This window comes from Brienomyrus brachyistius, chromosome 7, assembly GCF_023856365.1.
Source record: "Brienomyrus brachyistius isolate T26 chromosome 7, BBRACH_0.4, whole genome shotgun sequence".
Lineage (NCBI taxonomy): Eukaryota > Metazoa > Chordata > Actinopteri > Osteoglossiformes > Mormyridae > Brienomyrus > Brienomyrus brachyistius.
The window spans coordinates 13,255,593-13,274,883 of NC_064539.1; the positions used below are offsets into that span (position 1 = coordinate 13,255,593).

The window sequence follows — 19,291 nt, forward strand, 5'->3', positions numbered from 1 at the left end:
TTTATTAGACATCACGCTAGTCAGGATGACAGTTATTGTACAGCAAAACTGTAGAGATGAGAGTTCCCAGGAGTGCATATTCCTCTTTTTCATTAACGGAATTGAAATAACCTTGACTGTGATGTCCCTGGCTGACAGGTGAGTGGAGATTTGCAGAAGCAGTGACATCCGAATCACAGAAAAGCAAATAAGAAAATGAAGGAAAGTCCCTCCATCCATCCAAACCGCTTTTCCTATTGGGTCATGGGGGGTCCGGAGCCTATCCTGGAAGCAATGGGCATGAGGCAGGGAACAACCCAGGATGGGGGGCCAGCCCATCGCAGGGCACACTCACACACCATGCACTCACACATGCACACCTATGGGCAATTTAGCAAGTCCAATTAGCCTCAGCATTTTTGGACTGTGGGGGGAAACCGGAGTACCCGGAGGAAACCCCACGACGACATGGGGGGAACATGCAAACTCCACACACATGTGACCCAGGCGGAGACTCGAACCCGGGTCCCAGAGGTGTGAGGCAACAGTGCTAACCACTGCACCACCATGCCGCCCCTGGAAAGTCCCTCCATTTTAATAAAAAGGAAAAGCAGCTTGTGGTGGCAACATGTTCTACCTTTTCGATTAATTTAGATCAAGCTTCAACCGTTGAAAATTTTAGCAGAGCCTTTCAAGAAGCAGCTGTCCTACAGTCCAGGAATCCCCACCAAACACCACGCACTGGTGAGTGGTATGGCTGAATTACAAGAGGCCTTCTCCGGGATGGGGCCACTTGAACCCAAACAGTTGAAGTACTGTACAAATCACTGTATTGTTTGCATCATCCATTTGGTGACATTTAAACCTTGATTTGGGACAAATAAGTGGCGTGAAAAGGCTAAAAATTCATGGCCAGTCCAGGCACTCCCACACGTACAAATTTCAGTGGCTTCAGAATAAATGGGGGAGGTCAATGGAACCAAAATCGTATTTGTAAATCACTATGATCATTAAATTTGACCACATTCTCAAGGAAGTAAGTGGTGAAGGAGGTTAAAGGAGGGTTATGGAAAAACATCATTTGCTTTTACAAAGAATCTGGCAAAACCTTAATACCCTTAGAATATTAATACCTTTGGTAGGATTATGATATCCAACCAACACCAAGTATTTGCTATCACAAGCATGGATTATTCACCAATAAATCTAACATTTGATATTAATTCCATAATGGTCATTTCTGCACATTTTTTACTAACATTTACCATTTTCACTAATATATAGCAAACAAATCCAGGTTGCATAAGGCATTTTTATGTTGCCATTACAGGGGATGCCAACCAAAATTTTCAGGAGGCCTAGCTACAATAGCCTGGACCAAAGTAAAGAAAAAGGCAGCAGACACAGGGTACTGAAAGGTATTGTATGGAAGCAGCTCTGTAGCTTCATTCCCCTGCACCTCCCAGAGCAATAACTCAAACCAGCAACTCCTTGTGAAAATGGTGATGAGCCATAAAAAAGCAACAGTTCCACCATGGCCATCGCAATCAAAAAGGGGAAAAAAACTGTTCTGAGACATCAGCTCTACACAAAAGAAGGCAAAGAGGGACTTTGGAGATGCTGACGTGCGAATGGAAATAAGACGACACTATTGCTTCCTTCCATCAGTGCCGAAACTAAATAAAGGTTTAATAATTACCGTCATATTATGCAAATAACAAAATTTCACAAAACGTATAACTTACATAGTACTGCAATAAAACACACATCTATACAATCACATATGCCTCTATAAGGGCAACCTATGGATGTATAAGCACTATTATGTTAAAGAAAATCTTCAGAAGAGTATTGGGGCCTGCAGGATTTCTAGCTTAGTCGGATAACTTGTCGGACTTAAAGTAGTCTGGGCTACATGTAAGTGAACAAAGATAAAAGTCTATTTAAACCAGGGACCTTAAATCTGACAAGCTATCCGGTTAACCAAGAAGTCCAGCTTTGTTATATAAGCATGTTCATAACAGAAAACCCGACACATTCCTAACCACAGCCCAACCCTCCCCCTTCTCCACCAATATCAGGGTGTATTACTACCTCAACAGGAATGAAGCACAGTGGGTCGAGTAGCAACAAGCCAATATGCCGACATACTGAACAGAAACTGCTAAACGAGGGTTAGTTGGACAGCCTTCCTCATCCAAACAGGGCATGACATCACACAACTTGATTAAACAAACTGAAAAGAATACTCCAGATACAAGTATTTGACTTATTGCTGAGACCGCAAGTTTCACAAGAAAATGTCATAAATATTTGAACCAGCTAATCAGGTACTATGACTACAATCATTGTGCACATTACTGATTGACAGAATAAGCAAAGACTATAACAGCATTTCCCATCCTTTTTTCTGCCACAGCACACTTTCCATTAAACAGCGTTTCCCAACCGGTGCATAGCACACTGGCTGAAAAACACTGGGTTTTACTACACCAAGCCTCTTATCACATTATGCAAATACATATAAGCATTGATGATCTGCTGGTTATAGCAAATAGATTATATAGACCGAGAGAGAAACTAAATTGTTTTCAGTCTTTCAGAGTCCCATTGGAAAGTACATGCCATAACATCTTCTTTGTATGCAAGATTACTTAAGTAATTATAACGTATTGTTCAATAAAGCATAAATATCAGCCAGAGGCCAAGCCTAGAGCAACAAATACCATGAACAAGACAAGTATAAAAAACAAGTTTTAAATCATGCCTTGTTATGGAAACCACTAAAATATTTTCAAATGAGGAGAATACACAAAAGGCTATCGAAACACTATATGTGGTTTGTCACACAAAAAGGCATAATTGCATAACATAAATAAAAAGCATGCCACATTAAAATAAAATGTTCATGGTGTAAAAAGAAAGACCAGCATCTTGATGAATGAAGAGACATCCTACAGAGGAACTACAGTGAGAATCCCAACTTAAGTGACTTTCAGCCAAGTCAAGCAGCTTCATTGACAAAATTAAATCATTACTGTGTTTATAAACTAATGTATACTATATGCTGAAATTTAATAGCTTAGTGATGTCCTATAAAAGAGCTATTTCTTTAAAATGGGCGGCCATCAAAGATGGATTTTAAGGTACCCTTATAATCAAGAATAGATGAGTCTGACCTTGTGAAATAATCAGGAATAATAATTTTCTGTGCGGGAAGTAGTTCTTTGTTTCCCAAACACTGTAAATTCCCACCCAGTTTTCAGTTTAAATAAGGTGGAAAAAGCTAATTGTTTTGAATAGCATCCTGTCTGGGCCCATGGAATTTCAGCATTCCAGCACGGCCCCAGCCAGCTTGCCGCAGGGATCGGTGTGGTACCAGCGAAGCTTATTTTTAAGGGACTGTGGGATACTCTTTCTAAGGGACGGAGGTAAAGGCCACTCATATCCTGCCATTCAAAAGGCGGAATCGTGCTAAGTATATAACACGGCGGCACTCAGAGACATTTCCCAGTGGGGGCCGGAATCAAAGAGTCAGGGGGGCAGAATTTACAACTAGCATCACCATCTCCATCTCTAGGCCACAGCAAGCCACAAGATCCCACCAGGACCATGCATTCCGATTGCCAGCCTTGCCGTATGTTCTTGAAGTGTCCCCTTGCTTATCTAAATTTTTCTTTTAAAATAAACCGATAACATGCACAGAGAGAACAAAGGCAGGACAGGTAATATCTGGCTTGTTTGGGGTTATTTACTTATGCAAACTGAAGGCAGTTTTCCATTAATGTATAATACTGGCATTGCCACTTTGCTCAAAAAAATCATTTTCCTACATAAATCATCCAGGTATATTATTCATTTAAACACTGTATGTAAATATACACCCAAAATATACTCAAATAAAAATGTAGATAAATACTCAATGGAATAACATACAATGACTAAGCTAAGCAGAAAATCCACCTCATATCTTGACAAGAAAGGGGAGGAGTTGAGAAGGGAAAATTAGCACTAAACAGCAACAGTCCAAAAGGTCATAAGAAGTTTAAGAGATTCAGACATACCGGTCTAATCCAGTTCCTCCCCATTTTGTTCACTATGTGTCTCTCGCAGCCCCGTGACAGCACCAACAGCAGAAATGGACACCTGTGTGTGTTCACTTATTAACTCTATGGTGATAACTACAGGACAGTAATACGCAAGTCAATGGAAAGTACTGATATGAGCCGACAGGATCCCTCCGAGATCCACGGCTATTTTTAACCGTGAGTCGTGTTCAGAAATGGATCATGCGACAAACTGGTTTTCTGAAACTACACTGCAAAGGGCAATACAGCCAAGCACGTTTAGCTTAATATTTACTCTGACCTTCCAGTTAAGAATAAAAAAGTCAGCAAACTGGACTAGCATTCCCACCACACTTGAACGATTGGTACCCAAAGAAACAAATAAAAAAGGAAATAACACACAGAATATCAGAAATCTTCAGAGTATTTAACAAGGCACTGAGTAGAGGTGCAGTGATTCCAAAAAGGTGTCGATTTCTTTATTGCCTATAAGTTGTTTTTCTTGCTTTTGGAGAAGGTGTGCAGCACTGGCCGCTCGCTGGTAACCCCTCAGATGCTGAAGCTAAACACCTGCTACACCCAGGCTAAACAGCAAGTGTCATGGGGGAGCCTAGAAACCATCTCAGGCTTCACAAATATTAAGGTGATTCTTCAACACTTCACGAAACCATGTGCAAACACAGACTCATTTCAAGCATTTAAAATGTTTCACAGTTTATGGCTCTGAAAACACACTCCAATGGGTTACTGAACACGCACACACACACATACTCACGCACGCACGCACGCACGCACGCACGCACGCACGCATGCACGCATGCACGCACACACACACATACTCACGCATGCGAGCAAGAGAGAGAGAGCCAGAGGAAATCTTATCCCTACATCACTATTCTTGCTGGTCTGTAAAACAAGCATTGGAATAAGGAAACTCCAGTAGAGCCTTCATTGCTGTAGCAGACTTAATCGTAACTGAAGGAAACCATTTACTGTAGGTCTTATAAAAGGTAGAATTATTTATGCAGCAAAAATTATTTAAAGTAAACCTCAGTAGCCACTGAGCCAACTGGAAAATTACTAATATTTTACACAATTAAGCAAAAAAATAAAGATGTATATTATTACTAACTGTATTTCCAAAAAGCTTGTTTTCGGTCATTAATAACATTACTTATTAATGCAACTTTACACATTGCATCAGGAGATTTTATAGACTGTACTAAAATATACATCTTTACATTAACAAATACTGCAAAGTTTAAGCAAAAATAAACCAAGCTCACAAAAAGGTGCAAGTCTTCCCACATTTCCGGTCACGGAGTACTAAAGATAGAGTAGTCATTTTACACACCATTACCACCTTAAACAGGGCACTGAAAAGGTCTAATGAGCGTCATTAAGTCCCAACAGCAAGAACAGGGATATTTAAAGGGCCAAAACACAAAGACCTGAGCATCAGTGACTGACTAGCTCTGATATTTGTTCACAGAAATCACAATCACAGAACATACAATGCTCACAAAAAGTGTTACAATGCTTTCTTAATTCTGTAAAAATGTTGCAAAGTTATTCATTTCAGAACAAAAGTCCATTAACAAGCACATATTCTGAACGTTATCTCTTTTTAAATGTCATATTTTTTTTACTGATACATTCAGTTCTGTTGCTATTTTGCTGTTAATTGTAGTTGTAGCCAATGGCTTCCAACGGGATACCAAAATGAACTTTTTAACTGTTTTAGAACTATAATCTGGGTCTGAATATATAACTACTTGAATGTTTAACTTAAAATTACTGGTTGTTTCTAATGATAGTGATAGAGATAGAGAGAGAGAGAGAGAGAGAGAGAGAGAGAGAGAGAGAGAGCTACAAATTATGATTTTTGTTTTAAAACCAAAGAAATCATAATATTTTTGATGAATCAAGCAAAACATTCTGTGAGTATTGTATACTCCAGGGCAACTGGGTGTACAAGCTCAAATGATTCCAAAATGTACATGTAACACATTTTACAACAGACCAAAATAACCCCCTGAAAGGCTAAAAACCAAGTAAATGAAATTTTTCGTTCACCAATCAGGTAGTCTTACTCCTACTGCAGTAGTTATGTTCTCCGAAGAAAAGGACGTATTCCCTGCTGGCATTCAGCGACAAAAATGTACTTTACAAAGTCCATTCTAATTCTATACTCAAAAGCAAGTATCAGCTGACAGTCTATCCGGTCAAACGTGTACTGGCTTGACTTTACAGAAGAACCCAGAAACACCAGATTATCTCTAGATCAGACTATGATACTAGTAAAATGTATCCTATGCATACATTTCACTTTCTTCATTATGAGTCTAAGGAAAATCCTATAATAAAAATTTTAAAACACTTGTTTTTAACCACATGTGTTCTTACCATTTAGTTTTACTTATAAATATTATTTAGTCTAGTAAATCATTTGTGCAGACATTATCATCATAAAATAAACTTGTTACAAGCGAGCAGCATCCACACCTACTTGAAAATACCTGAAACGTTAAGGCAACAGAGGAAATATTTAAACTGCAGGCACTTGCATTCTCACTTGCATTTCTGAAACTTTAAAAGGCATTTTAACAGATTAACCCAGGCAATATGACCCAAAATTTAATGGAGTGTCTAATAAATGTACGGACCTAACAATGCATTGGCCACCTACACTGTACCGTGAGGTTTCAGATTAGCAATAGCTACATGCCATTATTCTTACAAATTCTTGCTATAACAACCATACAGCCAGCCCACTGAAAATCATCCCTATAACATACAGCACAAGAAAATGCCTCTTTTCCCATTAACTTCAACTATGGAAAACAGTATGAGCCTTCAGACCCAACAAAGACTAAATCAGTAACACAAGTCCATTTTGCAACAAAACCAAAGTGTCACAAATTATATTATATATTCAGCTTCAGGCTGTTTGAGTTAATACTCAATAATGAAATGAATGAATAAATCTTTAAAACCATATAAGGAAATCATAACACAGAAGCTACATACTCAACGGCCACTTTGTTAGAAACCCCTATGTATTGCAAGATAGCAAATTATCTTGACTCCTGAAAAACTTCAAGATAATTAGTATCATGGTATTTTTCATGCTATTTAGTGGTATTGGTTCACCCTTACCAAGGGTTTACATCAATAAAATACTATCTCAAATGATTTTTAAAAGGTGTATTTTTTTCCATAGTTATGCCTCTTAAAAAACATTTAGGCTGAAATAAGGTTAACTGCATTACTGACATCATTCATTAGATTATTATTGTATATTCAGTTTGACAGAGACATGTTTTATTGATTATAACCATGCACTTGGCTCAAAAAATGTTTCACTGACATTTTATTAGATTAATAATGTATATATAGCTAGATAGAGATAGGTTTTATTGATTATTACCATATATTTAGCTTGGTAAGAACGTTTGCTGGACCGGCATGATTTTAATATCACCATGATAAATCGACATTAGGGATTTTGCTTTACAAAAACAAACATGCATTTAATTACAGAAATATTATATGTAATCCAAATTTTCAGGCACAGACTGAAGCAGTAGCTGAACAATTACAGTCATGTGAAAAAGAAAGTACATCCTCTTTCAGTTCTATAGATTTACATATCAGGACATAAAAAAACAGTCCTAAAGTTATAAAATTATTTAAATGTAACCTCAGGCGGAAGAACGGCACACAACAGATTGCACGTCATATTTTTTTAACAAAAACGAAGAAGCCATGTGTAAAAAACTAAGTACACCCCATGATCCAATAGTTTGTAGAAGCACCTGTAGCAACAATAAAACTTTATGTAACTGTCTTCTGTATGACTTTATCACTACCTGACATCATTCTTGAGAAATTTTGTGCCACTCTTCTTTACAACACTGCTTCAGTTCATTGAGGTTTGCTGACATTTGTTTATGCATAGCTCACTTAAGGTCTCATTGCACCATTTCAAATTGGGTTGAGGTCTGGATTTTGACTGGGCCAGCTTGATTCTTTCCTTTTACCAGTCATTCTGCTGTAGATTTGCTGGTATGATTGGGATCATTGTCCTGTTTCGGTCAAGCTTTAGCTGTCGGACAGATGGACTCATATTTGACTCCACATTACAGAGCAGTTCATGGTCGACTCAATGACTGCAAGGTGGCCATGTCCTGCGGCTTCAAAGCAAGTTCAAATCATCTCCTCTCCACCAACGAGCTTGACAGTTGGTATGTAATGCTTGTACTGATATGCTGGGTTTGGTTTTCACCAAACTGGCACCGTGCAATATGGCCAAACATCTTCACTCCTCTCGTCTGTCCAAATAATGTTATTCCTTGTGGTTGTTCAGATGCAACTTTGCATGGTGCTGCCATGTTCTTTTTAGAGAGAAGAGGCTTACTCCTAGCAACCCTTCCAAATAAGCCATACTTGTTCAGCCTTTTTTCAATTGTGCAGTCATGAATGTTAACATTCAATATGCTGAGGCCTGCAGACTGCTGAGATTGGCCACTGTCTCGAATGCTTTCCACTCGTGAATCTTTATCACTGTAGAATGATGGACTTCAGATTGTTTGGAAATGGCCAACCCTTCTCAGCAACAATTGCTTCCCTAAGATCATCACGGGTGTCTTTCCTCTTTGGCACTGTGTTAACAGACACCTGAAGACTTCTGACCAGAAAACTACCAAAACCTCTGCTTTTATAGAGGTGGTCACACTTGCTGATGATCAGTTAATGAACTGCATTTGATTACAACGTAGGCTACTTAGCCTCTTAGTCCCTAAGGGTGTATTTAATTTTTCACGCACTGCTTCTGCATTGGCTTAGTTTTTTGTTAAATAAATAATGACATGGTGTAATATGTCATGCGTTGTTGTTCATCTGAGGTTGTATTTACCTAATTTTAAGACATGCTAAGGACCAGATGATTTATGTTCCAATACATAAAACCTTAGAATTGAAAGCGGGTGTACAGTCTTGTTCATATAATTATATTACAAAGAAGACAAAGTTCTAAGTAAGAAGGGAATGCACAGTTAACAGGGCTCTCCTCTCAATACGCTCTTCGCAGTGATCTGTAGCACTTCTAGCAGTGAACCATATTTCATAATTTGTTGTCTACCGAGGCTTTATAACTGCTTTTGACCTATGCTACAGTATGGCTGTATATGATTCATTCCGTGCAAGAAATTAAAACCAGTATACCAGATGAACCAGTATACCACCTAGCACTACTTTGAAGATTAAGTAGTTGTGTGTTTGGCGGTCCTGCACACCAATTTGAACTGTTATTTTTGTCCTAGTGGCCTTCCAGTTAGCTTTAACAAGCCTGGACATTCTCCTCTAACCTCATTAACAACTTATGCACTGACTGGATGCTTTTGTTTCTTTTTTTCCACCAAAATCAGACACTGCAGTCCGTTTAAGTCGCAGGAGGCTGGTCGTATCTGTGATTCTGGAACCACCACGCCTGGCACCAGCAATTATGGCACATTCAAAATCACTTAGATCACATGTCTTAGGTGTTCAAGGCTTAGCCAAACAGTAACTGAACCTCTTGACCCGGGTTTACACTTCAAATATATTCAGTTGCAGTCAAGTGTTTTGGGGGAGCAGGCTGTTTGAGCCAGTGTGCTTAATGAAGTGTCCGCTATGCAGGCCTAATATAATTTAAATCAACGTTTATATAACAGCCAACACCCGATCTACTAATAGCCATTTTACAACAACTCATTTTAGAGAAGACAATATTCTATATGCATTTTTGCCAGCTGCTTATTGGGCCATTTTCCCAATTTTTACTAAAAACACAATTGGCATATTTCTTATCTTCTTATTTCAACTAGCTGAGGAACTGGATGCTGCTCGAGAGAGACAGACAATCAGTCTGCCATGCAGGCTTCAAACGTATAATTGAATTTAACTATAAAACCATCTGTCTAATATTGTGCAGGTCCTCCTTGTGCTACCAGTATAGCTCTGCCTGTCAAGATATTAACTCCACAAGACCTCTGAAGGCGGCAAGATGGTAGCACCAAATCCTGTAAGTTGTGAGGTGGGACCTACATGGGTTGGACATGTTTGTCCCCCAAATCCCAGGGATGCTTGATCATATTGAGCTCTGAGAAATTTGGAGACCAAGGCAACACCTCTCATTTTCATGTTCCTCAAACTATTCCTGAACAATTTTTGCAATGTTGCAGGCCGAATCACCCTGCTGAAACAGACCACTGCCATCGAGAAATACCATTGCGATGAAGGGGTGTATTTGGTCCGCAAAACAGACTCCGCTTGCTTTTCCTTCTTCTCCAGGTAAATGACGCACACACACCTGGCTGTTCACATCAACTTCAAGAACCGACTGTTCACTTGCCTAAAATATAATAGCACCTGTTATTCAATGTTATTTACTTCACCTGTCAGTGGTTTTAATGTTATAGCTAATCAGTGTATATCAACACTCTAAAGAGAATGCCAGTGTATAAGAATTCAAACTCAAAATTCCAAATTCTTAATTTTTATTGGAGCCCAGTGGTTTTTTTTTTGTCTAGACGTGCATTTTCGGGGTAACAGAAAATCAGAAACCTGATTACCTCAGTTTGGGTTCATTTAGGTAGATGTGGGTTTGTTTGTTTGACGGAAAATAAACTGCTGTAAATAAAACTCATGATACATAAAAGTACACATGCATTCTGCACATTCTGCCATGGAACAAACCTAAAGTAACAAATAATCCCCAGCTGAGATTGGAAGGTTACAACGCAGTAGCATAGATTCTCAGTCGTCTCCAGTCAGAGCAATAATTCTCTCATCATAAAAGTTTAGAGAGATGTATTGGAGCCTCAAACATTGGGCAACCAATCATTTCTGGAATTTTAATGAAAATACTTTTTTGAAATGCCTACTCTTCATGTTTCCAGGTGACAAATCCACACATCAAGAAGACATGGTTATGATTAAGAGATCATTTGTATACTCTTTTTACAGTTTCCATCTTTTCCTTTGGGACTAGACCCCACAATTCAAAGAGCAATTGACCTTTCAATGGAATGGCATCTGCTGCTCACTGGACATTTCCAAAGGCACTCAGTGACAAAAAAAAGTTAAGCACCCAGATGGAGTGGTAAAAATGAAATGAATCTGCATGTGGTGAAAGGTCATGTGACTGTAACGCAATGATAATAATAATCAAACGGACAACAGAGTTGGCAGTATGGGGACACTGCTGGTCCCATGTCAGTAGGCTGTGCAACACCTCCACACTGCAGCTGTTGTAACTGGCCCTCAAGATCCTACAGATTGACACTGGGACCGAGTTGACGTCTGAGCTGATCCCACACGTTTGATTGGGGAAATATCAGGGGACCTGGTTGGCCAAAGGAGAACCTCAACATGACACAGGCAGTCCATAGACACACGTGTAGACAGACGTCGTCTTGTTGAAAGACTGTACCAGAGTGCCGTCTCAGGAGTGGCAAAGCAGGATGTCACTGACGTAGCAGGATGTCACTGACATAGTGCTGTGTCGTCCCCTAAGTCACTACCAGAGATGACCTGAAGTCATACCCTATAGCTCCCCACACCATGATGTCAGGAGTAACGCCGGTGTGTCTCTCCGCAGTATATTGTGCACAATACAACAACCCTCCCGACATTGGGCGACTGATATCTGCATGCCCCACATGCCTGGCAATTGCACAATAGGACTACCCAGTCATGCAAACCTGCAATGCGACCCCTATCAAACTCCATTGACTGCTGACAATGCTGTCTAATGCATGTATGAGACATCCTCTGTGTCTGGTGATTATATGTGCCAGCACCTTGCAAATCGAATTATTTACATACCCATTGCTGGTCAGCACGTGCACCGAATTACATCCAAATCAGTCCATTACTTCTGGATGCTTCATTTTTTTTTTGTCACTTAGCATATATTCCATAAAACTTTCCTTGCACTTCAGATCATTGCATGACAGATCCTCAGTTACTTAGAATGCAGCCACACAGCAGAAAATGAGTCTGAAAACCCACATATTGCATTAGCCCAAATATAATACGACCCCCCCCCCCCCCACACACACACACTTTTTAGTGACCATTTTTAGAAAAAATGCTTTTGGAATACCAAATCTTACCCTTAAAGAAAAATAATTTTATTTGACAAGATCATATAATAAGTTAACCAGTAACTACAGCTTAAAAAGCTACCGCAGGCAATCAGATTACGATAAGTGGAAAAAGACAAACATTCCAAAAAACAATTGTATTTCTTTTTGGGAGGGGCAGTGGGGAGTAGATGATGAATATTACAAACTCCACAACCTTTGAGGACACAGAATGTTTTTGATGCAGCAGACCCACATGAAGAGGGAGAAAAAAAAAAAAAACATATTGCGAGGAAAGGCTGAGCCATACTAATAAAAGACATGAGAGCTCTTTTAAAATTAATGTTACTATGTTTATTAACAGCCACTATCAGTTTAATACTAACAGCGGCACAGCCAGGGAAGCCAACAATTTAGAGATACTCGATAAACACACACACTGCCAGGGATGCCAGCTCTCATCATCTGGCATGACACTCACACTTTTTGACACTCCTGCTCATGTAAGCAATCTTACAGCAAATCTTTATTACAGCAAGTCAAAGCACTCGTCACAAAATATCGTATGTGGCGCCATCTATTCCCTATTTTGTCTAGGCCCGTCTAGGCCCCAAATAAGACACCATCTTCTCAGACATATTGTGAGGGAAAAAAAAACCATCTTATATTCGGGTGAACATGGTAATTTTCATAAGTTAAGCACTGAAATGAATCATTCCATTTCACTTTCAGCTATTCGTCTTCTGTATTGGATTTCTCATGTTAATTAATCCTGAAAGTACTGAAGAAGCATTCATAAGAATAAGCCCATACATCTATCTGTCTCTCTGCAAACCTAAACTCCACCCCAGCCTGGAGTAAAACAAGTTCTTTCTTAAAAACTTCTTAAGGAATCATTGTATTGGGGGAGCATGCTCACTTTGGTACATACTATATACTTCAACACTATATTGGAGTCAGTACATCCATCTCAGTCCAATTCTCCAGCAGTATCTACCTTATCCCAAGAAAGTGTTATTTCCTCATTGGAGTACATTGGATACAAGCACACAAATGTCTAGCTCCATAGGTTCTACTATGCTGATCCCAGCAAATTGCAAAACACCTTCTTACACATTGGTAATTCATATTAAATGTGTATTGCGCAATAAATACTTGGGAGAAAAAGCCACGTTAAGTAAGATTAATTCAGTGGAGTTCATGACTCTATATGTAATTCTCTTTACCTCTTTAACAATAATTTAGTTAACACGTAAACAATCCAGACTTAGAGTAGCAAAGCACTGCATGATTTATTAGACATCCCACTCAGCCTGTTATTGCAAACCATTTGGTCAGTGAACATATTGCACCTCTGGCTTAACTTGTCAAACATATTTTTGCACTGACCCAATGCTCCAATTAATTTTGTAAACCCACAGGGGCTCCTCCAGATAAACATTCTTGTGCCCATGGAACAAAAGCTCTAATGTGGATTCAGCAAACTACAGAGACCCAGCGCATGCAGTGCAGGAAGAAAGTACAGCTATCTGGAAAAACATGTGCAAGTGACTGTCAAATATACAGTGGCAAAACAGTGACACGACTATTACATCTAGCGATGTTTTCAATATTACAAGACAATAGAAAGAACAAAGAATACAATACAGAATTTACTATTCATGTCTTTAGAACTGAGAACTAAAGATAATGAATTAAAGGCTGTTCATAGTGTATTTATGTGCATTAAATTACTGCAAATGAATCCATAAATTTAGAATATAAACCAAGGTATAAAAAGGCAGAAGAGGTAAGTAACCAAACAGTTAATAGCCAAGGTCACCAACAGCAAATATTATTAAAAGCACCACAATTTTAAAAAGAAAAAAAAACGACTAGTCGTAACTTAAGCAAAGCAAATTTTAAGCAAATATTTAGTACTGACAACTGTAAAGTTGCTACCGAATAGTTGTTTAAGCAAAAATTTGTTTGACCATCCACTTATGGAACTATATAAGTATCTTGAATACATTTAATTTAAATTAAACTGAAGTGCTCTATAACATTTGAAGTAGCCTTAAAACTATGGCTGAACACTACTGTTGAGAAAAAAAAAAAATCACACTGCAATATAATAATATAATAATAATAATCCATCCATCCATCCATTTTCCAAACCGCTTATCCTACTGGGTCGCGGGGGGTCCGGAGCCTATCCCGGAAACAATGGGCACGAGGCAGGGAACAACCCAGGATGGGGGGCCAGCCCATCGCAGGGCACACTCACACACCATTCACTCACACACACACTCCATCCATCCATTTTCCAAACCGCTTATCCTACTGGGTCGCGGGAGGTCCGGAGCCTATCCCGGAAGCAATGGGCACGAGGCAGGGAACAACCCAGGATGGGGGGCCAGCCCATCGCAGGGCACACTCACACACCATTCACTCACACAGGCATTCCTACGGGCAATTCAGCAAGTCCAATTAGCCTCAGCATGTTTTTGGACTGTGGGGGGAAACCGGAGTACCCGGAGGAAACCCCACGACGACATGGGGAGAACATGCAAACTCCACACACATGTGACCCAGGCGGAGATTCGAACCCAGGTCCCAGAGGTGTGAGGCAACAGTGCTAACCACTGCACCACCATGCCGCATATGGTACTTATCTTTGTATAAAACAAAAAAGGAATTCAAACTGTACCCAAAATAAATTGTACCTAAAATTAGGGCTGGGCGATATCATATTGGGCACATGCCCAATAATGACCAAGCCTTCAGATGACAGGTGAAACATTTGGCTAGACACCAGTTTTTCAGTAGTATAGAAGCGTTTATTTACGCCCAAAATTTGTTAAGCAAATAATAAAATGCATTTTGTGACACCCAAAAGTTTGTATAAACTATAAGTAATATGTATAAACTTGGTGTATCTTTATGTTTATTCAATTTGGTTAGTAGACCATACCACATAATACAGTTTTGGTATAATATGGTTTGGCATACTTCAGTGCAATAAGCACTGAAGTGTCAGTGAAGAAAGGAACAGCTCAGCAGCCACGACACCTTTTCAAAGAGGAGATCTTGTGGAAAAACAAGGTAAAAAGACGTCAATGGTATGGTAGTACTTTTTGTAGTTTATAGTCTGACATTTTTTAAACATAACGATATGCTGAATACTGATTCCTACATTTTGGGTATCATAAAATTCCTTATTAATTATACTGCCAATCTGCTTAACAAATCATGGGTGTAAATATGCATCTGAATAGTACCGAAAATCTGGCATTCAGCCAAATAGGTCCTGGTGATTATTGTACATGCATGATATAATAGCAATATGATATTGCCCAGCCCTAAGCTAAATAGAACTTATTATCTACCAAGACAGTCTGTCTTTACTGGGAAAGGCAAGTCAGAAGTTCACTTTCAGGTTAATTCACCAAACGTCTGGTACACTGCGTCATGCCCGGCTCGTATGATCCTCGTGTGTGCCACGCCCCCTGATTAGCCACGTGTGCTTCCCCAATCATGCCCATATCAGTCCACGTCTTGCCCTGTCCGATGTCCGTCATTGATGTTAGTAATGTTAGATGATGTCCGTGATGCCCCGTTCTGCCCGTAGCTGTCTTCCCCTTAATAAATCCCCCGTTTTCCCCGTCTTTTGTCTGCCTGCCTCGTCCTTCCCTGCCTCCTTCCTGTCAGCCTGCCCGTCCGCACCCACAAAACCTGACACACTGACAATTCAATCGTATTTGAAATTTTATCAAGACCAAATTTCAGATAACATGAACTTAATGAGGGGGCGGCATGAGGGTGCACTGGTTAGCACTGTTGCCTCACACCTTTTCCTTCCCGGTTTCCTTCCACAGTCCAAAAACATGCTGAGGCTAATTGGAGTTACTAAATTTCCCGTAGGTGTGCATGTATGAGTGACTGGTCTGTGAGTGTGCCCTGCGATGGGCTGGCTCCCCATCCTGGGTTGTTCCCTGCCTCGTGCCCATTGCTTCCGGGATAGGCTCCGGACCCCCCGCGACCCAGGATACGCAGTTTGGAAAATGGATGGATGAACTTAAAGAATATTTTAATGACAATCATGACAACAAATATACAAATAAAATTACCAGCAGCATAATCAGATCCTCTTACACCTATTACCATGAGTTGTGCCAACAGACAACTCATTGCTGACAAAACACTCAGTTTTTCTCAAAATCATCTCTATGGGATGAAAAACATATTTCCATACAGCAAAAGATGAATGTCTTCTGGTGATCAGTTCTTGTTAATCTTATCTGTTTTTGTTAAATTTCTAGCAAACATCATAGACTATGACTCAGCAAGAACAAAAATGATGACTGGCTCAAAGAACACAGGCAAAGCTTACGTAAAAACAAAATAAATAAACTACGCAACTTATTACAGAATGGAAAAATTACAACTAGTTATATTATTTAAAATGGCTGAACTATTATTTGATTTTACAATTATTTGTGAATTTATGCACATTTGAGTATTCGAATATTCGATAATGCTGATTCATTCCTACCCCGGAGCATGTCGCCATATTTAAAACTTATCAAACACATGCTGAGCGATGATTTCTTAGGCTATATTAAATTCCTGCATGGCACAGTACACTGTTTCTACTGCTCTATGCATCAAAGGACAACCAAAATGACATTATGAGATAACTATTCTACAGAACTAGCCTACTGTGAGTTCTCATTTCTGCACTTTCCATGACATAGGATACAAACAACACGATAATCTGCATGTAATCATCCAGCATTTAAACCCTGCAGTCTAATGTAATACCTGTTCATGTTACTGAAGTATACAACTCCAAACCTCTGTTCAACAGCAATCTTGTCAAGCAAGGTGTTTTTCATCTTCATATTTAAGCGAGATAAAGTCTACACTTTTCATTATAGTTTTTACTTATAACAAAAACAGTGAACCAGATTCAATGATACTGGTTTAAGAATAGGAGAGTTCATAATAAGGGATATTTTCTCTGCTTCTTGTTCTTACTGGAGTGAGCCAAGGTCAGTAGTGAGATGACGGATCTGTACTATACATTTTTAGGTCACTGACAACATCATGCATTGAGGAGGCACTTTCAGTACAATACTTACAACTTGATTTTTTTATGCCAGTGCTCAGCTTCTGTAAATATTTAATATAGATATCAGTTACCTTCAACATGATCCCGTAAAATGTGAAATATCAGGTAAACAATTACTTATACTTTCTTTAATCAATCAACTATAATATGCTTAGGGATCTAGTAAATCATCAATGAAATAGAAGGTAAACCAGGAAATGAAACAAAACACACAAACAAAACACTCTAGACATATTAATTTTACACTGGATAATGATTTTGCTACAAAACTGACTTCTTGTCAGTAAATGCGAAAAACCCTTCTTAAAATGTCTTAACTGCAAGCACATTAAAACAGTATATCGCAGCAAAGTGAATTCGTTAATCTTGTAAATATTACGTAAATCAGTCCTTAAAGGACAGCTCCAAAACTACATATTAAGTATTAGCCATATAGTATAAACGCAATATAGAATATATACAATCAGCGCATGAATACCAATTAAACATTTCTGTTGGTTATTTTGTATACCAAAGGACACAACAGAATTACTTTTCGACCAAGGAGTGAATATTAAATAAGTAACGTGTATGTATATAATCATTATTATGATATTGTAATATCAATGAAAAGAGAGAAACAGTATAGTATTTTTAGTAAAGTAAGTAATATGTGCTTTACGAATCTTATACTTAACTGATTCCAATCGGGAAAATTTACTTGTCAAACTATTTCATAAAAAAAAAGTTACGACCTGACTTTTTGCTATGTTTGACATTCCTTAAGACATTAAATGACATCCTTATGTCAATCCAAAAGGCAGTGTATGTGAAGCTCGCATTAAAACCTCTTTCACTGGAACGTAACCGTTTTCGTGCCAGTGGCTATACGATAAGTGTAATATATTATAGTATAATTTACTGTTGGCAAATAAGGTTTGTTATTGTTAACTTTGTTCAGATGTTGGCACAAACAAACACACACCGGCTAAAAGACTCTGAAACAGATCGTATGGTGACAGAGAAGACGACACTTTAACATTGTTCATACACGAGCATAGTTAAATCGACGTTCATTCAATGGACGGAGTGGAAAAACAAAACAAAAACAATGGGAAAAAACGTGAAAAATGTAAAAAATACCATACCAGATAATCCATGTATCTGCTTTGTTAGTAGTTAAGCGTTGCTGTATTCTTCCAAATAGATAAGTCGTAAAGGCAGATTTGCTTCTTGCTTGAGTATTTTGTGTATGATGGATGCATTCAAAACACTGTATTGTCAGCACGGTGCTTTGTATTCCCCGCCTTTTCACACAAAACAGAATCGATATTATAATTCCTTGAGCTGCTGGCTGCTATGGCTGAAAGCTTGGTCGTGCAGCCAAATGTTAACGCAGTGGTCTCTAGATCTTCTTACAATTGAAAGTCCAAAACCCCAGGACGGCACCCTATCTGCCGCCCCTTTGGTCACACAGTAAGTGGTGCGTTTGTTTTTTTTTTACAAAACACAATGTTACAGGAACTGTCGATCCTCGCTTTTCTTTTGCGTGTGGTAGTCATCTGATCAAGAGAGGAGGCACGCAGAGGTGCACGCCTCTATCAGCTGTGAAGCCGCGTCCTGCGCTCCTCCCTGTCATGTGACAATGGTCTTTTCTGTATTTTTTTCTGTTTCCTTTCTCGTTTCGCAGGCACTATACTTTTTCTTTAACAGGGCGTTTTTCGAGCTACTTGCATTGAAGTTTTACAAAATATCTTGCCTAAAGCCTTCTTTTATGAACTAGACGATGTTAGAGATCAATTTACCTGTGATCACCATTTTACAAGATTTTCAATAACACGGATGGACGTTCAGGCAGACTGCCCGTTAAATTATTTTAAATTCGTACCATCATATATGCATTCTGATACATTTAAAATAACACACTGTGGTAACACACAAGTGAATTTGGCATTAAATGATGCTGTGGTGTGTCCATTAGATATATGGTACAAATAAATAATCTGTTTATTCTATGTGTGCTT

At 38.9% G+C, this 19,291-nt stretch overlaps 1 protein-coding gene across 3 annotated transcripts in view; it reads right to left on the reverse strand.

The window, feature by feature from the left end:
* The window catches only part of arl15b (ADP-ribosylation factor-like 15b), a 95,710-nt gene extending 76,419 nt beyond the window's left edge, over nt 1-19,291 (reverse strand). The window contains exons 1-2 of one of the 3 annotated variants that reach the window (XM_049019133.1): nt 18,416-19,291; nt 17,299-17,329 (exon numbers count right to left, since the gene is read on the reverse strand). Coding sequence is in view for 2 of the 3 variants with exons in the window: in XM_049019134.1 (XP_048875091.1) it covers nt 4,044-4,067 (24 nt within the window). In the remaining variant the exon portion in view is untranslated. Of the gene's footprint in view, nt 1-4,043; nt 4,510-17,298; nt 17,330-18,415 lie in introns of those variants that run through there. The other 2 variants (XM_049019136.1, XM_049019134.1) reach the window with 2 other exon arrangements.